This window comes from Coregonus lavaretus, assembly GCF_964263955.1.
Source record: "Coregonus lavaretus genome assembly, chromosome: 20".
NCBI lineage: Eukaryota > Metazoa > Chordata > Actinopteri > Salmoniformes > Salmonidae > Coregonus > Coregonus lavaretus.
In genome coordinates this window covers 7,537,594-7,558,733 of record NC_140007.1, presented here as the reverse complement: position 1 = coordinate 7,558,733, position 21,140 = coordinate 7,537,594, and the positions used below count along the sequence as shown (strand labels likewise).

Sequence of the window (21,140 nt, the reverse complement as noted above, 5' to 3'; positions counted from 1 at the left end):
ATTGAGGTCTGGGCTTTGACTAGGCCATTCCAATACATTCCAATGTTTCCCCTTAAACCACTTGAGTGTTGCTTTAGCAGTATGCTTAAGGCCATTGTCCTGCTGGAAGGTGAACCTCCGTCCCAGTCTCAAATCTCTGGAAGACTGAAACAGGTTTCCCTCAAGAATTTCCCTGCATTTAGCGCCATCCATCATTCCTTCAATTCTGACCAGTTTCCCAGTCCCTGCCGATGAAAAACATCCCACAGCATGATGCTGCCACCACCATGCTTCACTGTGGGTTTGGTGTTCTCGGGGTGATGAGAGGTGCTGGGTTTGCACCAGACAGAGCGTTTTCCTTGATGGCCAAAAAGCTCAATTTGAGTCTCATCTGACCAGAGTACCTTCTTCCATATGTTTGGGGAGTCTCCCACATGGCTTTTGGCGAACACCAAAATGTGTTTGTTTATTTTCTTCTTTAAGCAATGGCTTTTTTCAAACCCCTCATTTGTTGCGTCAGCCTCATTGCTTAAAAATGTTTTTGGGATGCTAGTGGTTGTATTAATTTGGGATCTATCGCATCCCACAACTGTCCCAGACTATGTTTGGAATATTTATTTCTCGCACAGAATAGAATTGGTCAACTTTTGTACTATGGAGGATAGTAGATTGATATAGGCATATGTCTATATGATATGTCTATCTACTATCCCCGATAGTACAAAAGTTGATAAGCTAGTGCTTTTGCTGTTTGTTAGGCCAGCTCATCTTGTTGGTTTACGAAAAGTAAACGTAGACTGTTCTTCCACTATCTTAAATATGAGCCTCGGAATTGGATAAGGACGCGCGCAGTTGCATCCCCTATGTCGGTCTTCACTTGTAGCCTGTGAGAAAGACCCAATGACGTGACTGCATTGGCTAATACAAATGTAGCTATCTGAGAGAGCCATGTGAGTGAGAGGTGCTTCGGAGCACGCAGCCGGGAGAAGAGAAATACAATTATCATATTCAGCCCAAGGGCACAACAGCCACTGGCTGCAAAAGGCATGGATTTTTTTAGGGGGCATTACGGCCACACAAAGGGGATACCGCCGGGAAATTTGAGACATTATCAAGTGCTTGTCAAATTGTGAATGAGAGACTGATAAAGTGTGTGCAGCCTGCGCAAATAACAAAGCAGAGCTCATGTCTTTCATGTTACTTTTTTCAAATCATCATTAGTCGCATCATGCAGCCTGAGAATGTATTAAAAATCATAACATAAAGCCCAACGTTTGTATCACAACTAAAGTTACATAAATAACTCTAAATTAAGCATATTGGAGGACCTGTTTCTTTGCTCAACACAGAATAGCCAGCCGCATGTGGGCACTCCCTCAAATCATTTTGGAGAAAATATCCTTTCTATTTTATTCAGCTTTGTTCAATTGTATTTTTATTTTATTTTACCTTTATTGAACTAGGCAAGTCAGTTAAGAACAAATTCTTATTTACAATGACTGCCTACACCAGCCAAACCTGGACGACGCTGGGCCAATTGTGCAATCCCAATCACGGCCGGTTGTGATACAGCCTGGAATCGAACCAGGGGGTCTGTAGTGACGCCTCAAGCACTGAGATGCAGTGCCTTAGACCACTGCGCCACTCGGGAGTATTCTTCATACTAGAAAATAATGCCACGGAATTCTAAGCAAATCTTGTCTGCTAACTAGAGTAGCCCACAGCCATATGGCATAGCCAGATCAGGGCCTAACATAAGGACAGCTCAGAGTATGCTATTCTGTTCTTCTGAAATAGACTACATTTTCTTCATATCATGTTTCTTTAGACCTGTTTAAAATAAGTAATGCATTTATTGTGATGGTGTAGGCTATATTACATGGATTTATTATAGACTTTTTAAAATGTAGATCTTCCAAAGGTCTGCATCAGTGGCTTGTAGGCTAAGCGTGGAATGTAGGAGATGCTAAATGGGTTTATGTTAATTAACGGTCAATTACCGTGAGACTGGCAGTTATTTGCATGCATAAAGTGAAAGAACCTCTGCTCCTACTGAAGTAGACCACATGGTGCCTCGCAGCCTGTGTGCTCTGAGCCATGCTTGCACCACTGATTTTCCAGCGTACCGGTCCTCACTGCCCAAAGTGATCATTGCTCTGGGGGCTACTCAATTGCAAGTTCCTTTCGAGGGTGACCAGCTGGGTCAAACATATGGTCCAATTAGTGAGCTGAATATGAATCTCAGACAGACACACTAATACCAGACAGACAGAGATCAATGGAAGAGCTTCCTGCACATGGTCCCTCTCTCCCATCTGTTTGTTCTGCTTATAGGTCCCTCTTAAAAATGCTCTGATGTTAATGACCTCTTCATTTCACATGATCTCTGACGTGTTTTCCTCCCCTTGTACCACTATATCCATTGCTTTGAAAGAGTGTTCCACAAATTATTCTGTATAACATTGAAAATGATCTAGGTCCAACCAGGCATATTTTCCCTCATAATCTTTGGTCTCCTGACCACAGCCCTGGATTTAATGTAACTTCTATGTCCTCTCCCTCAGGACCGTAAGCTGACCAAAGTAGAGCGTCAGCGGTTTAAGGAGGAGGCAGAGATGCTGAAGGGGCTGCAGCACCCCAACATCGTCCGCTTCTACGACTTCTGGGAGTCACCCCTCAAAGGGAAGAAGTGCATCGTCCTGGTAACGGAGCTCATGACCTCAGGCACGCTCAAAACGTGAGTGTGCTGTCAGACCTGCTGGAGATGGGAGATGATGATAGTCAAAAGAACTGGGCAATGCGGGATCTAGTCATAAATGCAAAGCAAACCGTTTTATATGCTTTCCCCCAACAAACCAGTTAACATGTGTGCTGGAGTATTATTTATCATTGAGATTACTAAGCAATGTAGTACTGCAAAAAGAGGCAATGGGGTGATACGCAAATTAGCTCCACATTACCTCTTATTTTTTAGTGGTGATACTGATGTCCTTTTCCCTCCTGTAGGTATCTGAAGCGCTTCAAGGTAATGAAGCCCAAGGTTCTGAGGAGCTGGTGTAGACAGATCCTGAAGGGCCTTCACTTCCTCCACACCAGAGCCCCTCCCATCATCCACAGGGACCTCAAGTGTGACAACATCTTCATCACGGGCCCCACCGGCTCCGTCAAGATAGGAGACCTGGGGTTGGCCACGCTCAAGAGGGCCTCTTTCGCCAAGAGTGTCATAGGTAGGAGATCCAATCAGACTGCATCAGTAACACCTGGTGTATCATCTATATCTTTCTTAAACAGTCTCCAGATTCCAAAAATGTCCTGCTGTCTAACCTTTGACCCGTGTCCTCCCAGGCACCCCAGAGTTCATGGCCCCAGAGATGTATGAGGAGCATTATGATGAGTCAGTGGATGTCTATGCCTTTGGGATGTGCATGTTGGAGATGGCTACCTCAGAGTACCCGTACTCGGAGTGCCAGAACGCTGCACAGATCTACCGCAAAGTCACCAGCGTGAGTCCACATTTAATATGTTAACCAATTCAGCTCGTATAGAGGTAACACTCACAACTAGGATAAACACCAAAATTACTAATTTAGTCATTCATGTTAGCACTTTGATTTCTATGAATGGCAGGCACAGATCTCGAAGTAACAGGGGTATTCAGCATTAACGATTTAAAGGCCAGAATTATTAGATCATTTGTTTTGGTATGTAGCTTGTTTTTGGTCGCAGTGTCAGGAATGTCTGAAGAATTGCAACATTTACCTTGAGTTAACTCTGCAAATAGCACAGCTGGGTGATTTGAAAAGTCATAGTCAATCGATCAATAATATAATACTCTTGGCAAAAAATGTTTTCTTTAATTTACAATCTGTAGAAACTATTAGAATAGAAAGGTTCAGAACTTTTGTGAAACATCACAGCATCGTTGAAAATTGGCAAACTGGAGGATCTTCAGAGATAGATGTTAGGGGTTGAGGGTAGCTGAAGGATGGGACTAAAAACAAACAAAAGATAACCAATGTAAAATATACTGTGTCCGTAAAATGTATATAGTATGTATAAGCTGGAAGTAGAAGCCTAAGTGTTGTCGTCCATTAGTTTACTCCAATTAGGGGAGGGGTGGTAGGGTTAGGGGAAAATAAAAAACTATGTATGGGGGATTGGAAATTAAGCAGACAATTACATTAATAGAAGCCACAATCTATTTGCAATATTAAAGCTGATCCACCCCCTAAAAAATAAATAAAAACAAACAACAATTTAAAGGCCTACTGTTCAACTTAGTGCAGCCATCCATTGGTGTGTGAGAATGTGTGTGTCTGTATATATACAGTACAGTATCTCACAAAAGTAGGTACACCCCTCACATTTTTGTAAATATTTGAGTACAGTAATCCCTCGTTTATCGCGGGGGTTACGTTCCGAAAATGACCCGCGATAAGTGAAATCCGCGAAATAGAAAACTTTTTTTTTTTTACAATTAGCAACTATTACATGTATACAAATACAGTGACTCACGTGTAGGCCGTTTCACTGCTCTTCAGACTGGGCCGCTGCATCCTGACTGCGCTCTGCAGTGTTCTCTTCTTCTGAAGCCCGCGGTGCAGGTGTGTTTGTTCGGGAGAAGAACATAGTGATAGGCAGCTGTTGTCGCTCTTTTTTCTTCTTTGCAAAAAGATCCTTGTACACCGACATGCCACCATCGATTACGTTGGAGAACTGTAATGAACGGCTCATCAAAGGGTCCCATTCCTCAGCTACTCGCTTAAGTTCAGTGGCCATTCGCACCATGGTTGCTAAGCGACCAAGCGTTAGTCCTTCCTCCTCATCTCTCGTGTCCTCTTCTCCCTCTTCTCTTTCATCGTCGCTTTGTGGCTTTGTCATTTACCTTCCCTTAGCATGTCCAGAAGTTTAACTTTATCTGAGATAGGTAGCATCTTCCGCCGTTTGGGCCCATCCGCAGGTGCTTTTGTCGGTCCAGGCCGTTTCGTCGACATTATGGGTTTAGGAGATGTTCGAAATTACAAGATAATTTGGCCAACTTAATGTAAATTTGCCAAGCTGTTTTATGTACGTACACATAACTGCACGAGACGACAAAATGATAGCACAATTCGTAGCATGTTTTGATACAAGAAGCGGGAGTGAGTTTTTAGCGAATCAGAATGCAGAGCACAATGCACCAAAAAAAAAAAAATGCATTATGAAAATCCGCGAAATAGCGAATCCGCGATAAGTGAACCGCGAAGTGGCGAGGGATCACTGTATATCTTTTCATGTGACAACACTGAAGAAATGACACTTTGCTACAATGTAAAGTAGTGAGTGTACAGCTTGTATAACAGTGTACATTTGCTGTCCCCTCAAAATATCACAACACACAGCCATTAATGTCTAAACTGCTGGTACACCCCTAAGTGAAAATGTCCAAATTGGGCCCAAAGTGTCAATATTTTGTGTGGCCACCAACATTTTCCAGCACTGCCTTAACCCTCTTGGGCATGGAGTTCACCAGAGCTTCACAGGTTGCCACTGGAGTCCTCTTCCACTCCTCCATGACAACATTACGGAGCTGGTGGATGTTAGAGACCTTGCACTCCTCCACCTTCCGTTTGAGGATGCCCCACAGATGCTCAATAGGGTTTAGGTCTGGAGACATGCTTGGCCAGTCCATCACCTTTACCCTCAGCTTCTTTAGCAAGGCAGTGGTCGTCTTGGAGGTGTGTTTGGGGTCATTATCATGTTGGAATACTGCCCTGCGGCCCAGTCTCCGAAGGGAGGGGATCATGCTCTGCTTCAGTATGTCACAGTACATGTTGGCATTCATGGTTCCCTCAATGAACTGTAGCTCCCCAGTGCCGGCAGCACTCATGCAGCCCCAGACCATGACACTCCCACCACCATGCTTGACTGTAGGCAAGACAGACTTGTCTTTGTACTCCTCACCTGGTTGCGCCACACACGCTTGACACCATCTGAACCAAATCCAGTAATCCATGTCCTTAGTCTGCTTGTCTTCAGCAAACTGTTTGCGGGCTTTCTTGTGCATCATCTTTAGAAGAGGCTTCCTTCTGGGACGACAGCCATGCAGACCAATTTTATGCAGTGTGCGGCGTATGGTCTGAGCACTGACAGGCGGACCCCCCACCCCTTCAATCTCTGTAGCAATGCTGGCAACACTCATACGTCTATTTCCCAAAGACAACCTCTGGATATGACGCTGAGCACGTGCACTCAACTTCTTTGGTCGACCATGGCGAGGCCTGTTCTGAGTGGAACCGGTCCTGTTAAACCACTGCATGGTCTTGGCCACCGTGCTGCAGCTCAGTTTCAGGGTCTTGGCAATCTTCTTATAGCCCAGGCCATCTTTATGTAGAGCAACAATTCTTTTTTTCAGATCCTCAGAGAGTTTTTTGCCATGAGGTGCCATGTTGAACTTCCAGTGACCAGTATGAGGGAGTGTGAGAGCGATGACACCAAATGTAACACACCTAGTCCCCATTCACACCTGAGACCTTGTAACACTAATGAGTCACATGACACCGGGGAGGAAAAATGGCTAATTGGGCCCAATTTGGACATTTTCACTTAGGGGTGTACTCACTTTTGTTGCCAGCGGTTTAGACATTAATGGCTGTGTGTTGAGTTATTTTGAGGGGACAGCAAATGTACACTGTTATACAAGCTGTACCCTCACTACATTACATTGTAGCAAAGTGTCATTTCTTCAGTGTTGTCACATGAAAAGATATACTCAAATATTTACAAAAATGTGAGGGGTGTACTCACTTTTCTATAGGATTGAGGTCAGGGCTTTGTGATGGCCACTCCAATACCTTGACTTTGTTGTCCTTAAGCCATTTTGCCACAACTTTGGAAGTATGCTTGGGGTCATTGTCCATTTGGAAGACCCATTAGCGACAAAGCTTTAACTTCCTGACTGATGTCTTGAAATGTTGCTTCAATATATCCACATAATTTTCCTTCCTCATGATGCAATCTCTTTTGTGAAGTGCACCAGTCCTTCCTGCAGCAAAGCACCCACACAAGGTTTCCTCCAGACGTGACACTTGGCATTCAGGCCAAAGAGTTCAATCTTGGTTTCATCAGACCAGAGAATCTTGTTTCTCATGGTCTGAGAGTCCTTTAGGTGCCTTTTTAGCAAACTCCAAGTGGGCTGTCATGTGCCTTTTACTGAGAAGTGGCTTCCGTCTGGCTTCCATTCTACCATAAAGGCCTGATTGGTGGAGTGCTGCAGAGATGGTTGTCCTTCTGCAAGGTTATCCCATCTCCACAGAGGAACTCTAGAGCTTTGTCAGAGTGACCATCGGGTTCTTGGTCACCTCCCTGACCAAGGCCCTTTCTCCCCCTATTGCTCAGTTTGGCCGGGCGGCCAGCTCTAGGAAGAGTCTTGGTGGTTCCAAACTTCTTCCATTTAAGAAGGATGGAGAACACTGTGTTCTTGGGGACCTTCAATGCTGCGGAAATGTTTTTGTACCCTTCCCCAGATCTGTGCCTCTACAAAGTGCTGAGGAAAGGGTCTGAATACTTTATGTAAATGTGATATTTCAGTTTTATATTTTTAATACATTTGCAAAAATGACAAAAAACCTGATTTTGCGTTGTCCTTATGGGGTATTGTGTGTAGATGCGGAAAAAGTGAAGGGGTCTGAATACTTTCCGAATGCACTGAACAACAATATAAACGCAACATGCAACATTTTCAAAGGTTTTACTGAGTTACAGTTCATATAAGGAAATCAGTTAATTGAAATAAATTCATTAGGCTCTAATCTATGGATTTCACATGACTGGGCGGGGCTGCAGCCACGGGTGGGCCTTGGAGGGCATAGGCCCACCCACCTGGCATCCAGGCCCACCCACTGGGGAGTTTATTACAGACAGAAATACTCCTCAGCACCACCCCTCAGATGATCCCACAGGTGAAGAAGCCAGATGTGGTGGTCCTGGGCTGGCGTGGTTACACGTGGTCTGCGGTTGTGAGGCCGGTTGGACGTACTGCCAAATTCTCTAAAACAAAGTTCGAGGCAGCTTATGGTAGAGAAATGAACATTTAATTCTGTGGCAACAGCTCTGTTGGACATTCCTGCAGTCAGCATGCCAACTGCATCTGTGGCATTGTGTTGTGTGACAAAACTCCACATTTTAGAGTGGCCTTTTATTGTGCGCCTGTGTAATGATCATGCTGTTTAATCAGTTCCTTGAAATGCCACACCTGTCAGGTGGATGGATTATCTTGGTAAATGAGAAATGCTCACTAACAGGGATGTAAACACATTTGTGAACAGAATTTGAGAGAAATAAGCTTTTCATGCGTATGGAACATTTCTGGGATTTTTTTATTTCAGCTTGTGAAACATGGAACCAACACTTTACATATTGTGTTCATATTTTTGTTCAGTATACATACATACATACATACATACAAACACCATGTGACTGTGTGCATGTATGTGTGCGTGTATGTGTTTTTCAATAATTCAGTGGAAGCTAGGTTTAGTGAATCTATAAGACTGAGGGCATCACAAAGTCATAAGAGTTCATGTTATGTTATGTTTTAATTATATTTAAACTTTAAGTGACCATATGACCTTTAGATTGAATGCAGTAAACCCAGTCTAATGGGTTATTATGAAAGGGTATTGTTTGAGGATAGCAATTGTATGCTATGAAAAATGAGTTTTTCTCCAATTATCAGTGAGGTTTTCATGGTACACTATTCCTCAATGGAAATGCCCAATGGAGGGTAAAGAGATGGGGTTATGTTACCAGAGCCCCATGGGTCTTGATACTTGAATAATTCCCTAGTTTACTGGACAGTGAAGATGGTCATGACGTGCCATATGGCACTGCTCAGGGAGTCCTGAACCCCCCAGTTCTTCACAGACCTAGCCTTGACTGTGTATTCCACTCCATGCCAGTGAGGAAGAGGGCATCACAGTGAAGTATGCGGCAAACTGTTTTTAGATCAGGGGGTGTCCGGAGTCATGATATATTTGATGAAGGGTATTGATTTTGCACTCTTAAAACTTGTCAGGCACTGCTGGAGTGGGGTGACTCACCTTAGCCTGGTCTCAGATCTGTACTTTAGCTAACTCTGCTGACTATCATTGTCAATGATAATCAGAGGACTTGGCGCTAAAGCACATGCATATATCTGCATGATATGGTAAGGATAGTCAGAGGTGTTGGCTTTTGGCTAAAGCATATACATATCTGGGACCAGGCTATATTCACCTGCTTTTGAAACGACACTGCTGCAGCCTCTGTCTGGCCGCAGCAGTGTTGTTTCACTGTCTACTTGACTATCGCCGTGCCCTGGAGAGACCACAGAAGTCTATTCTTTTCTCCTTTATCGAAGGGAAACTGATAGCTATAAACCAGAATATATATAGTATATAAGTATCTGTATGAATGTGTCAGTTCCTGAAAAAGTCTATTTTTAGTCAAGAGTTGCAGAAAGAGTCTTGTTTAAAGCATTAACAATCTGACAAGTGATGTTGACACCTCTTGAAATGTGATCAAGGTTTTTAAGGAGTTGTTTGCACATTGTCCAGAAAACATCTTAAGTCAGAATGTCACAACACTAACAATTTATGATGTCTGCAAACGAAAACCATTTTGAAAAATAGTATAATAGGCAAAGTGAATACATGTGGCCATCTCTCTCTGTTGTCTCCCTTTTTATATACTCCACCATACTTACTCATGGCTTCCGGCTGTCCCTCTGAACTGTTTTTCCCCCTTCCTTTTCTGTTATCAGGGGGTGAAGCCAGCCAGCTACAACAAGGTTGTGGATCCTGAAATCAAGGAGATTATTGGCGAGTGCATCTGCCAGAAGAAAGAGGACCGGTGAGTGACTGTACCCACCTCCCTGCCCACCGCTTGGCCATAGGGCCACCAAGGTGCTCCGTCGCCCCTCTGTACCTCGCTTCACCTGCCCACATCCTATCAACACATCGATGACATTTGGGGCTCTCATCAACATTCCAATCTCCCCTCCCGATCTGTAGGCCGTCCTCTGTTAACTTGAATAATAATGGGTTTGATACTGTGGCAGGTTTTCATACTGAGAGGTGATTGTGTGCAGTTCTCTCTCTGTCCTTGTCCTGGCAGCTAATAAATCGAGGGTGTTCTTAGTTACTGTTCTTATGGCTCTGTCCAGACCGGAACACTGAGAACATTGGTGCTCAGGAGAGTCTTTCAGCTCCTGCATGACATAACTACTGAATTAGGTGGAGGGCATTAGGTCACTGTACTTCGAGTTGATATGACTCGAATTAATTTGAAGTTAATTTTGGCTTAATCTCTAAAATGACAACAGAAGATCACGTTGGAGCCGTGCCATGTTAGCACAGTGATGAAGGGTTGTTTTTCTTTTTCGTTCCTCCCAGGTACTCCATAAAGGACCTGCTGAACCACGCCTTCTTTGCGGAGGACACAGGGGTGCGGGTGGAGCTGGCCGAGGAGGATGATGGGAAGAAGGTGGCCATCGCCCTGAAGCTGTGGGTGGAAGACCCAAAGAAGCTGAAGGGAAAATACAAGGAGAGCGGAGCCATTGAGTTTACCTTTGAACTGGAAAAAGAGAGCTCGGAGGGTGTGGCCCAAGAGATGGTAAGATGGATGGTGGGTGGGTGGATAGTTCGATGGTTGAATACATGGGTGGAGTGTAGTATTAGACTGGTTGAACAGACATTCCAATCCAAGGTGGAGTTTGAATTTGTCCTGAATTTGACCTGAATTTGAATAGACAGTTAACTGCCAAAATAATGTAAACACTTGAGTAAATTATGATTCTGGCGGCTCTGTTTTGGTGTGGGGTGCATTTTCCAGGCACGGTTTAGGTCTACTCATCCCCTTAGAAGTCTTCACACCCCAGAGTTAATACTTGGTGGAACCACCTTTGGCAGCCATTACAGCTGAAAATCATTTTGAAAAATATTCTACCAATTTTGCACAACTCTTAGGGCAACATGTCAATTGTTTTGGTCAAAATTGCTCAAGCTCAGTAACTTTGGTTGGGAATCATTGGACAGCAAATTCAAACTTGGTCTCAGATTTTCTTTTTTGAAAACTCTGTTTATTCAGTTTTACACCCATAAGACAACAGAATTTATACAATATAAATAATATATGCTCAACTAGAAAAAAATAAGAGATATATACACTACTAGTCAAAAGTTTGTACACACCACACAAACGTATTCATTCAAGGGTTTTTCTTTATTTATACTATTTTCTACATTGTAGAATAATAGTGAAGACATCAAAACTATGAAACAACACATATGGAATCATTTAGTAACCAAAAAAAGTGTTAAACATCAAAATATATTTTATATTTGAGGTTCTTTAAATAGCCACCCTTTGCCTTGATGACAGCTTTGCACACTCTTGGCATTCTCTCAACCAGCTTCATGAGGTAGTCACCTGGAATGCATTTCAATTAACAGGTGTGCCTTCTTAAAAGGTAATTTGTGGAATTTCTTTCCTTCTTAATGCGTTTGAGCCAATCAGTTATGTTGTGACATGGTAGGGGGGGATACAGAAGATAGCCCTATTTGGTAAAAGACCAAGTCCATATTATGGCAAGAACAGCTCAAATAAGCAAAGAGAAACGACAGTCCATCATTACTTTAAGACATGAAGGTCAGTCAATACGGAACATTTCAAGAACTTTGAAAGTTTCTTCAAGTGCAGTCGCAAAAACCATCAAGCACTATGATGAAACTGGCTCTCATGAGGACCACCACAAGAATGGAAGACCCAGAGTTACCTCTGCTGCAGAGGATAAGTTCATTAGAGTTACCAGTCTCAGAAATTTCAGCCCAAATAAATGCTTCACAGATTTCAAGTCACAGACACATCTCAACATCAACTGTTCAAAGGGGACTATGTGAATCAGGCCTTCATGGTTGTATTGCTGCAAAGAAACCACTACTAAATGACACCAATAAGAAGAAGAGACCTGCTTGGGCCAATGAACACGAACGTACTGCCAAATTCTCTAAAACGACGTTGGAGGCAGATTATGGTAGAGAAATGATAATTCAGTTCCTGCAGTCAGCATGCCAATTGCACACTCCCTCAACTTGAGACATCTGTGGCATTGTGTTTTGTGACAAAACTGCACATTTTAGTGGCCTTTTATTGTCCCCACACAAGGTGCACCTGTGTAATGATCATGCTGTTTAATCAGCTTCTTGATATGCCACACCTGTCAGGTGGATGGATTATCTTTGCAAAGGAGAAATGCTCACTAACAAGGATGTAAATACATTTGTGCAGAATATGAGAGAAATTAGCTTTTTGTGCCTTTATATTTTTGTCCAGTATATATACCTTGGCCATCTGTCACCAGAACTAATCCAATTTAACACTTATGGGAGATTCTGGAGCGGCGCCTGAGACGGACATTTCCATCAACTGAATTTTCTTGTGGAAGAATGGTGTCGGATTAAAGCTGTTCTGGTTGCTTGTGGTGGTCCAACTCCCTATTAAAACACTTTATATTGGTGTTTTTTAAATTATTATTATTATTATTATTATTATTACTCATTATGCTTCCAAACATTAAATTGGTATAGCAACCAACGTTTCGGCACGCAGTGCCTTTTTCAGGGTTGTCATTGTTCATGAAATATAACCATGTTGGGTTAGTCTAGTAGCTAGTGGTAGAAGGCAAGAGGTCTGTGTGTGGAGTCCAGGCAGACCGTGTGCCAACAGTGCACCAATCTCATCATCAGGGAATGCGCCCTCTTGCAGATTGGCAGGGATACGCTCTGTACTTCCAGTAATCCAGTGATTGCGGTTGTATTTTTTTCTTTCCGTTTGCTTGTTTTTGTCCATCAAACGCCCACCATCAGATAAGACCCCTCTGTAAATATTTCTGTGTACTTAATCTACGATAAAGTGTTCCGGAGCTTTGTGCAGTTTTATCTAACACTTTCTGATGGACCCAGCTACTATTTCCCCCTCCAGAATGTTCTCAGGCCCCAAATCTAACTTGTTTCAGATTTTGTCGAAGTTGTTTAACTGTAAACATATGTGGGCTTTATGCCAGTTTGAAGAGCACTGTGTTAAGACCCTGCCTCTGAAGTGAAAATCGAGATCTGCTCACTGGCGAAGAGGGTTAGAGAGTACAAAAGTAGGGTTTGAAGTGGCACCGCTTTAGATACCTCTGTTGTTTATTGTAGACAAGGAAGAAGCTTTGTCTTTGTTTTTCCCTGGCTTAGCTTAGTCTGTTTGCCCTCTTCTGTTGTGTCCTGACTGTTCAAAACAGCCCTGAGCAGACGTCTTAATAGTGAGCTCATGTATTTGTGTATGGTGTTTAAGCTGTAAATAGATTATTGAATGTTTATTTTACCCTGTAGGCTATTTGTGGGAGTGGGACAGGCTTGGGTTTGTGTGTGCTTTACTGTCGTTTTGTGTTTTTTCAGTGTGTTAAGCTTTCCTTTTGTCAGGGGTCAGGCTGTCATCAGTGTGTGACTTTATTGGTTTATTCGGATCCCCATTAGCTTTTGCCGAAGCAGCAGCTATTCTTCCTGGGGTCCACAAAAAACACAAAACAGTTCCAAGCATTCCATGAAATGTTTAATCTCTTTATTTGTAAGGTAATTTTGCTGTTTGCTTAAGTAATTGTAGATGGAATTGAGTTCCATGCCATCATGGCTCTGTATAATACTGTGCGTTGCTGTGAATTTGTTTTGGACCTGGGGACTGTGAAGAGACCCCTGGTGGCATGTCTTGTGGGGTATGTACAGTGCCTTCAGAAAGTATTCATACTCCTTGACTCATTCCACATTTTGATGCTACAGCCTGACACTTTTTTCTCACCCATCTACACACAATAATCCATAATGACAAAGTAAAAACCATGTTTTTAGACATTCTTGCAAATGTATTGAAAATGAAATATAGAAATAGCTCATTTAAATAAGTATTCATACCCCTGAGTCAATTCTTTGTAGAAGCACCTTTTGTGGCAATTACAGCTTTGAGTCATCTTGGGTATGTCTGTATCAGCTTTGCACATCTGGGTTTAGGGATTTTCTCCTATTCTTCCTTGCAGATTTTCTCAAGCTCTTAAGTTAGTTAGGGAGCGGCGGTGAACAGCAATCTTCAAGTCTTTCTACAGATTTTAAATGGGATTAAAGTCTGTGCTTTGGCTGGGCCACTCAAGGACTTTAACATTCTTGTTTCACAATCCAGTGTTGCTTTGGCTGTATGCTTGGGGTCATCGTCCTGTTGGAACGTAAATCTTCACCCCAGTCAAAGGTGGTTTGCACTCTGAAGCAGGTTCTCATCAAGGATTTGCCTGTATTTGGCTCCATTCATTATTCCCTCTATCCTTACCAGTCTCCCAGTCCCTTCCACTGAAAAGCATCCCAGTAGCATGATGCTGCCACCACCATGCTTCATGGTAGAGATAATGTTAGACGGGTGATGAGCTGTGCCTGGTTTTCTCCAGACATAGCGCTTTGCATTTAGGCCAAAGAGTTACATTTTGTCTCATCAGACCACCAAATATTTTGCCTTATGTTCTGTCTTTCAAGTGCCTTTTTGCAAACTCGTGCTGTCATGTGTCTTTTTCTCTGGAGTGCCTTCCGTCTGGCCACTCTCCCATAAGCCCAGATTGGTGAAGTGCTGTAGAGGTTCTCCCATCTCAGTCAAGGAACTCCGTGGTTCATTGGGTTCTTGGTCACCTCTCTGAACAACGTCCTTCTTGCCCGGTTGCTCAGTTTGGTCAGACAACCAGCTCTAGGCAGTCTGGGTAGTTCCATATTTTTTCCATTTCCCAATGATGGAGACCACTGTGCTCTTGGAAACTTTCAACACTCTAGAAATTGTTTATACCCTTCCCCAGGTATATGCCTCATCAAAATTCTACACTACATGACCAAAAGTATGTGGACACCTGCTTGTCAAACATCTCATTCCAAAATCAGGGGCATTTACTATGGAGTTGGTCCCCCCTTTGCTGCTATAACAGCCTCCACTCGTCTGGGAAGGCTTTCCACTAGATGTTGGAACATTGCTGCGGGGACTTCCTTCAATTTAGCCATGAGCATTAGTGGGATTGGGCACTAATGTTGGGCGAATAGGCCTGGTTCGCAGTCGGCGTTCCAATTCATCCCATAGGTGTTCGATGGGGTTGAGGTCAGGGCTCTGTGCAGGCCAGTCAAGTTCTTCCACACCAATCTCGACAAACCATTTCTGTCTGGACCTTGCTTTTTGCCAAGGGTATTGTCATGCTGAAACAGGAAAAGGCCTTCCCCAAACTGTTGCCAAAAAGTTGGAAGCATTGTATGCTGTAGCATTAAGATTTCCCTTCACTGGAACAAATGGGCCTAGCCCGAACCATTAAAAACAGCCCCAGACAATTATTCCTCCTCCACCAAACTTTACAGTTGGCACTATGCATTGGGGCAGGTAGTGTTCTCCTGGCATCCGCCAAACCCACTGCTCATTTCCACTGCTCCAGAGTCCAATGGCGGCAAGCTTTACACCACTCCAGCCGATGCTTGGCATTGCGCATGGTGATCTTAGGCTTGTGTGCGGCTGCTCGGCCATGGAAATCTATTTCATGAAGCTCCCGACGAACAGTTATTGTGCTGACGTTGCTTCCAGAGGCAGTTTGGAACTCGGTAGTGAGTGTTGCAACCGAGGACAGACAATTTTTTTACGCGCACTTCAGCACTCTGCGGTCCCGTTCTGTTTGTTGCTCCTAGACGTTTCCACTTAACAATAATAGCACTTACTGTTGACCGGGGCAGCTCTAGCAGGGCAGAAATTTGACGAACTGACTTGTTGGAAAGGTGGCATCCTATGACGCTGCCACGTTGAAAGTCACTGAGCTCTTCAGTACGGCCATTCTACTGCCAATGTTTGTCTATGGAGATTGCATGGCTGTGTGCTCGATTTTATACACCTGTCAACAATGGGTGTGGCTGAAATAGCCGAATCCACTAATTTGAAGTGGTGTCCACATACTTTTGTATATATAGTGTATTTTTCCATTGTGTTTTAGGTTGTTTAACAGGTGCATGCTTGTCAACAATTGGAATGAATATTTTTACAAATACATCCAGCGCTGCATCTAGATTCACTTCCTCATTCACATCAGACCAACATAAATGTTTTAAATCGTCAACAAGAGTCCTGAACATTTTGTATGATCACATATAAATAATTTTACTTTGGCACTTTGGCTGTCCTTGTTATTGCCAAAATGTTATGGTCACTACAGCCAATAGGAACTGATATTGCTTTGGAGCAAAGCTCTGCAGAATTAGTAAAGATGTGATAAATACAAGTGGATGTCACAGATCCAACATTATTGGTATGCACTCTAGTTGGTTGAGTGATAACCTGGGTCATATTACAGGTATTAGTCACATCTTCCTCTTGAGAGGACAGCTAGTTGCTAACCAGTCAATGTTCAGGTCACCCAGAAAATAGACCTCTCTGTTAACATCACACACACCTATAGCAATACACTAAAATAATAGGCTTTACATGATGGAGGTGAACCTGCAACCACAACACTTCAATAACACTTGATATGGCTCAGAATGTATATATGCATTCGGAAATTATTCAGACCCCTTGATTTTTTTCACATTTTGTTAAGTTACAGCCTTATTCTAAAATTGATTAAATTGTTTTTTTCCCCTCATCAATCGATACACAATACCCTATAGTGACAAAGCAAAAATAGGGTTTCAGAAATGTTTGCAAATAAAAATAATATATATACTGAAATATCACATTTAAATAACTATTCAGACCCTTTACTCAGTACTTTGTTGAAGCACCTTTGGCAGCGATTACAGCCTTCTTGGGTATGACGCTACAAGCTTGGCACACCTGTATTTGGGGAGTTTCTCCCATTCTTCTCTGCAGATCCTCTCAAGCTCTTTCAGGTTGGATGGGGAGCATCGCTTCGCAGCTATTTTCAGGTCTCTCCAGAGATGTTAGATCGGGTTCATTCCAGGCTCTGGCTGGGCCACTGAAGGACATTCAGAGACTTGTCCCGAAGCCACTCCTGCGTTGTCTTGGCTGTGTGCTTAGGGTCGTTGTCCTGTTGGAAGGTGAACCTTCGCCCAAGTCTGAGGTTCTGAGCGCTCTGGAGCAGGTTTTCATCAAGGATCTCTCTGTACTTTGCTCCATTCATCTTTCCCTCGATCCTGACAAGTGTCCCAGTCCCTGCTGCTGAAAAACATCCCCACAGCATGATGCTGCCACCACCATGCTTCACCGTAGGGATGGTGCCAGGTTTCCTCCAGACGTGACGCTTGGCATTCAGGCCAAAGAGTTCAATCTTGGTTTCATCAGACCAGAGAATCTTGTTTCTCATGGTCTGAGAGTCCTTTAGGTGCCTTTTAGCAAACTCCAAGCGGGCTGTCATGTGCCTTTTACTGAGGAGTGACTTCCATCTGGCCACTCTACCATAAAGGCCTGATTGGTGGAGTGCTGCAGAGATGGTTGTCCTTCTGGAAGGTGCTCTCATCTCCACAGATGAACTCTGGAGCTCTGTCAGAGGGACCATCAGGTTCTGGGTCACCTCCCTGACCAAGGCCCTCCTCCCACGATTGCTCAGTTTGGCTGGGCAGCCAGCTCTAGGAAGAGTATTGGTGGTTCCAAACTTCTTCCATTTAAGAATTATGGAGGCCACTGTGTTCTTGGGGACCTTCAATGCTGCAGAAAGGTTTTTGTACCCTTCCCCAGATCTGTGCCTCGACACAATCCTGTCTCGGAGCTCTACGGAAATTTCATAGCAAAGGGTCTGAATACTTATGTAAATAAGGTATTTTTTTTATATACATTTTTTTACAATTGCAAAAATGTCTAAAAACCTGTTTTCGCTTTCTCATTATGGGGTATTACGAGTAGATTGATGAAGAAAAACATATATATGTGTACATTCTTCAAAATACGACTGTTTTGATGTTGTTTCCAATGTTCTCCCAGACCTCTATACGTGTTGACTAAAGTGATAATTCAGTGACAAGAAATAATACACATAGCAATCTATTGTAAGTAAACTTGCGTGTGGGCCTCTATTTAGCCAATAAAAGTTTTATCATACAATAAACACAGACTCGATGGTGATCCTTGCAGGACTAGATAGCTAGCTAGCGAGCTAAACTAGCTAAGCTAGCTAGCTAAGCTAAGCTAGCGCTAACTTACGTTTGTATTTTATTTTTATTTCACTTTTATTTAACCAGGTAAGCCAGTTGAGAACAAGTTCTCATTTACAACTGCGACCTGGCCAAGATAAAGCAAAGCAGTGTGATAAAAACAACAACAACACAGAGTTACATATGGAATAAACAAAACGTACAGTCAATAACACAATAGAAAATCTATATACAGTGTGTGCAAATGTAGTAAGTTATGGAGGTAAGGCAATAAATAGGCCATAGTGCAAAATCATTACAATTTAGTATTAACACTGGAGTGATAGATGTGCAGAAGATGATTTGCAAATAGAGATACTGGGGTGCAAATGAGCAAAATAAATAACAATGTAAATAACAATATGGGGATGAGGCAGTTGGGTGGGCTAATTACAGATGGGCTGTGTACAGGTGCAGTGATCGGTAAGCTGCTCTGACAACTGATGCTTTAAGTTAGTGAGGAAGATAAGTGTCTCCAGCTTCAGAGATTTTTGCAGTTCGTTCCAGTCATTTGCAGCAGAGAACTGGAAGGAATGGCGGCCAAAGGAGGTGTTGGCTTTGGGGATGACCAGTGAGATATACCTGCTGGAACGCATACTACGGATGGGTGTTTCTATGGTGACCAATGATCTAAGATAAGGCGGGGATTTGCCTAGAAGTGATTTATAGATGACCTGGAGCCAGTGGGTTTGGCGACTAATATGTAGTGAGGGCCAGCCAACGAAAGCATACAGGTCACAATGGTGGGTAGTATATGGGGAATGTTTAGCAGCATGAGTGAAGGAGGCTTTGTTGTGAAATAGTAAGCCGATTCTAGATTTAACTTTGGATTGGAGATGCTTAATGTGAGTCTGGAAGAAGAGTGTACGGTCTAAGCAGACACCTAGGTATTTGTAGTTGTCCACATATTCTAAGTCAGACCCGCCGAGAGTAGTGATTCTAGTCGGGCGGGCGGGTACAAGCAGCGTTCGATTGAAGAGCATGCATTTAGTTTTACTAGCGTTTAAGAGCAGTTGGAGGCCACGGAAGGAGTGTTGTATGGCATTGAAGCTCGATTGGAGGTTTGTTAACACAGTGTCCAATGAAGGGCCAGATATATACAAAATGGTGTCGTCTTCATAGAGGTGGATCTGAGAGTCACCAGCAGCAAGAGCGACATCATTGATATACACAGCGAATAGTCAGCCTGAGAATTGAACCCTGTGGCACCCCCATAGAGACGGCCAGAGGTCCAGACAACAGGCCCTCCGATTTGACACATTGAACTCTATCTGAGAAGTAGTTGGTGAACCAGGCGAGGCAGTCATTTGAGAAACCAAGGCTATTTAGTCTGCCAATAAGAATGCGGTGATTGACAGAGTCAAAAGCCTTGGCCAGGTCGATGAAGACGGCTGCACAGTACTGTCTTTTATCGATCGTGGTTATTATATCATTTAGGACCTTGAGCTTGGCTGAGGTGCACCCATGACCAGCTCAGCCTGGGAAAGTTACAGCGGAGGGTGCAGAGCTGGTGGCTGGGGTAGGGTTAGCCAGGTGGAAAGCATGGCCAGCCGTAGCAAAATGCTTATTGAAATTCTCGATTATCGTAGATTTATCGGTGGTGACAGTGTTTCCTAGCCTCAGTTCAGTGGGTAGCTGGGAGGAGGTGCTCTTATTCTCCATGGACTTTAGTGTCCCAAAACCTTTTGGAGTTAGTGCTACCGGGAAAAAAAAGCTAGCCTTTGCTTTCCTAGCTGATTGTGTATATTGGTTCCTGACTTCCCTGAAAAGTTGCATATCGCGGGGGCTGTTCGATGCTAATGCAGTACGCCACAGGATGTTTTTGTGCTGGTCAAGGGCAGTCAAGTCTTGGGTGAACCAGGGGCTATATCTGCTCTTAGTTCTGAATTTTTTGAATGGGGCTTGCTTATTTAAGATGGCAAGGAAAGCACTTTTGAAGAACATCCAGGCATCGTCTACTGACGGAATGAGGTCAATATCCATCCAGGATACCCGGGCCAGGTCAATTAGAAAGGCCTGCTCGCTGAAGTGTTTAAGGGAGCGTTTGACAGTGATGAGGGGTGGTCGTTTGACCGCGGACCCATTACGGACGCAGGCAATGAGGCAGTGATCGCTGAGATCCTGGTTGAAGACAGCAGAGGTGTATTTAGAGGGTAAATTAGTCAGGATTATATCTATGAGGGTGCCCATGTTTACGAATTTATGGTTGTACCTGGTAGGTTCCTTGATAATTTGTGTGAGATTGAGGGCATCTAGTTTAGATTATAGGACGGCCGGGGTGTTAAGCATATCCCAGTTTAGATCACTAAGCAGTGATCACATATGGTGTCCAGGGCACAACTGGGGACTGAGGGGAGGTCTGTAGCAAGCAGCAACAGTGAGAGACTTATTTCTGGAAAGGTGGATTTTTAGAAGTAGAAGCTCAAACTGTTTGGGCACAGACCTGGATAGTATGATAGAGCTCTGCAGTAGATTGCAACTACGCCCCCTTTGGCAGTTCTATCTAGATGGAAAATGTTTTCGTTCGGAATGGAAAGTTCCGAATTTTTGGTGGCCTTCCTAAGTCAAGATTCAGACACTGCTAGAACATCAGGGTTGGCAGAGTGTGCTAACGCAGTGAATAATTCAAACTTGGGGAGGAGACTTCTGATGTTAACATGCAAGAAACCAAGGCTTTTACGGTTACAGAAGTCAACAAATGATAGCGCCTGGGGGGTAGGAGTGATACTGGGGGCTACAGGGCCTGGGTTAACCTCTACATCACCAGAGGAACAGAGGAGGAATAGAATAAGGATACGGCTAAAGGCTTTAAGAACTGGTCTTCTAGTGCGTTGGGTACAGAGAAAAGGGGCAGATTTCCGGCCGTTGTAGAATAGATTAAGGGCATTATGTACAGACAAGGATATGAAAGGATATGAGTACAGTGGAGGTACACCTAAGCATTGGGTAACTATGAAAGAG

The 21,140-nt window shown here is 43.5% G+C and overlaps 1 protein-coding gene across 8 annotated transcripts in view; it reads left to right on the top strand.

Moving 5' to 3' along the window:
* The window catches only part of LOC311147653 (serine/threonine-protein kinase WNK2-like), a 101,292-nt gene that overhangs the window by 48,885 nt on the left and 31,267 nt on the right, over positions 1-21,140 (top strand). For all 8 annotated transcript variants that reach the window (XM_084184385.1, XM_084184391.1, XM_084184390.1 and 5 more), the window contains exons 3-7: positions 2,544-2,716; positions 2,986-3,206; positions 3,325-3,482; positions 9,761-9,849; positions 10,392-10,611. In XM_084184385.1, coding sequence (XP_084040511.1) covers positions 2,544-2,716; positions 2,986-3,206; positions 3,325-3,482; positions 9,761-9,849; positions 10,392-10,611 — 861 coding nt within the window. The remainder of the gene's footprint in view (positions 1-2,543; positions 2,717-2,985; positions 3,207-3,324; positions 3,483-9,760; positions 9,850-10,391; positions 10,612-21,140) is intronic.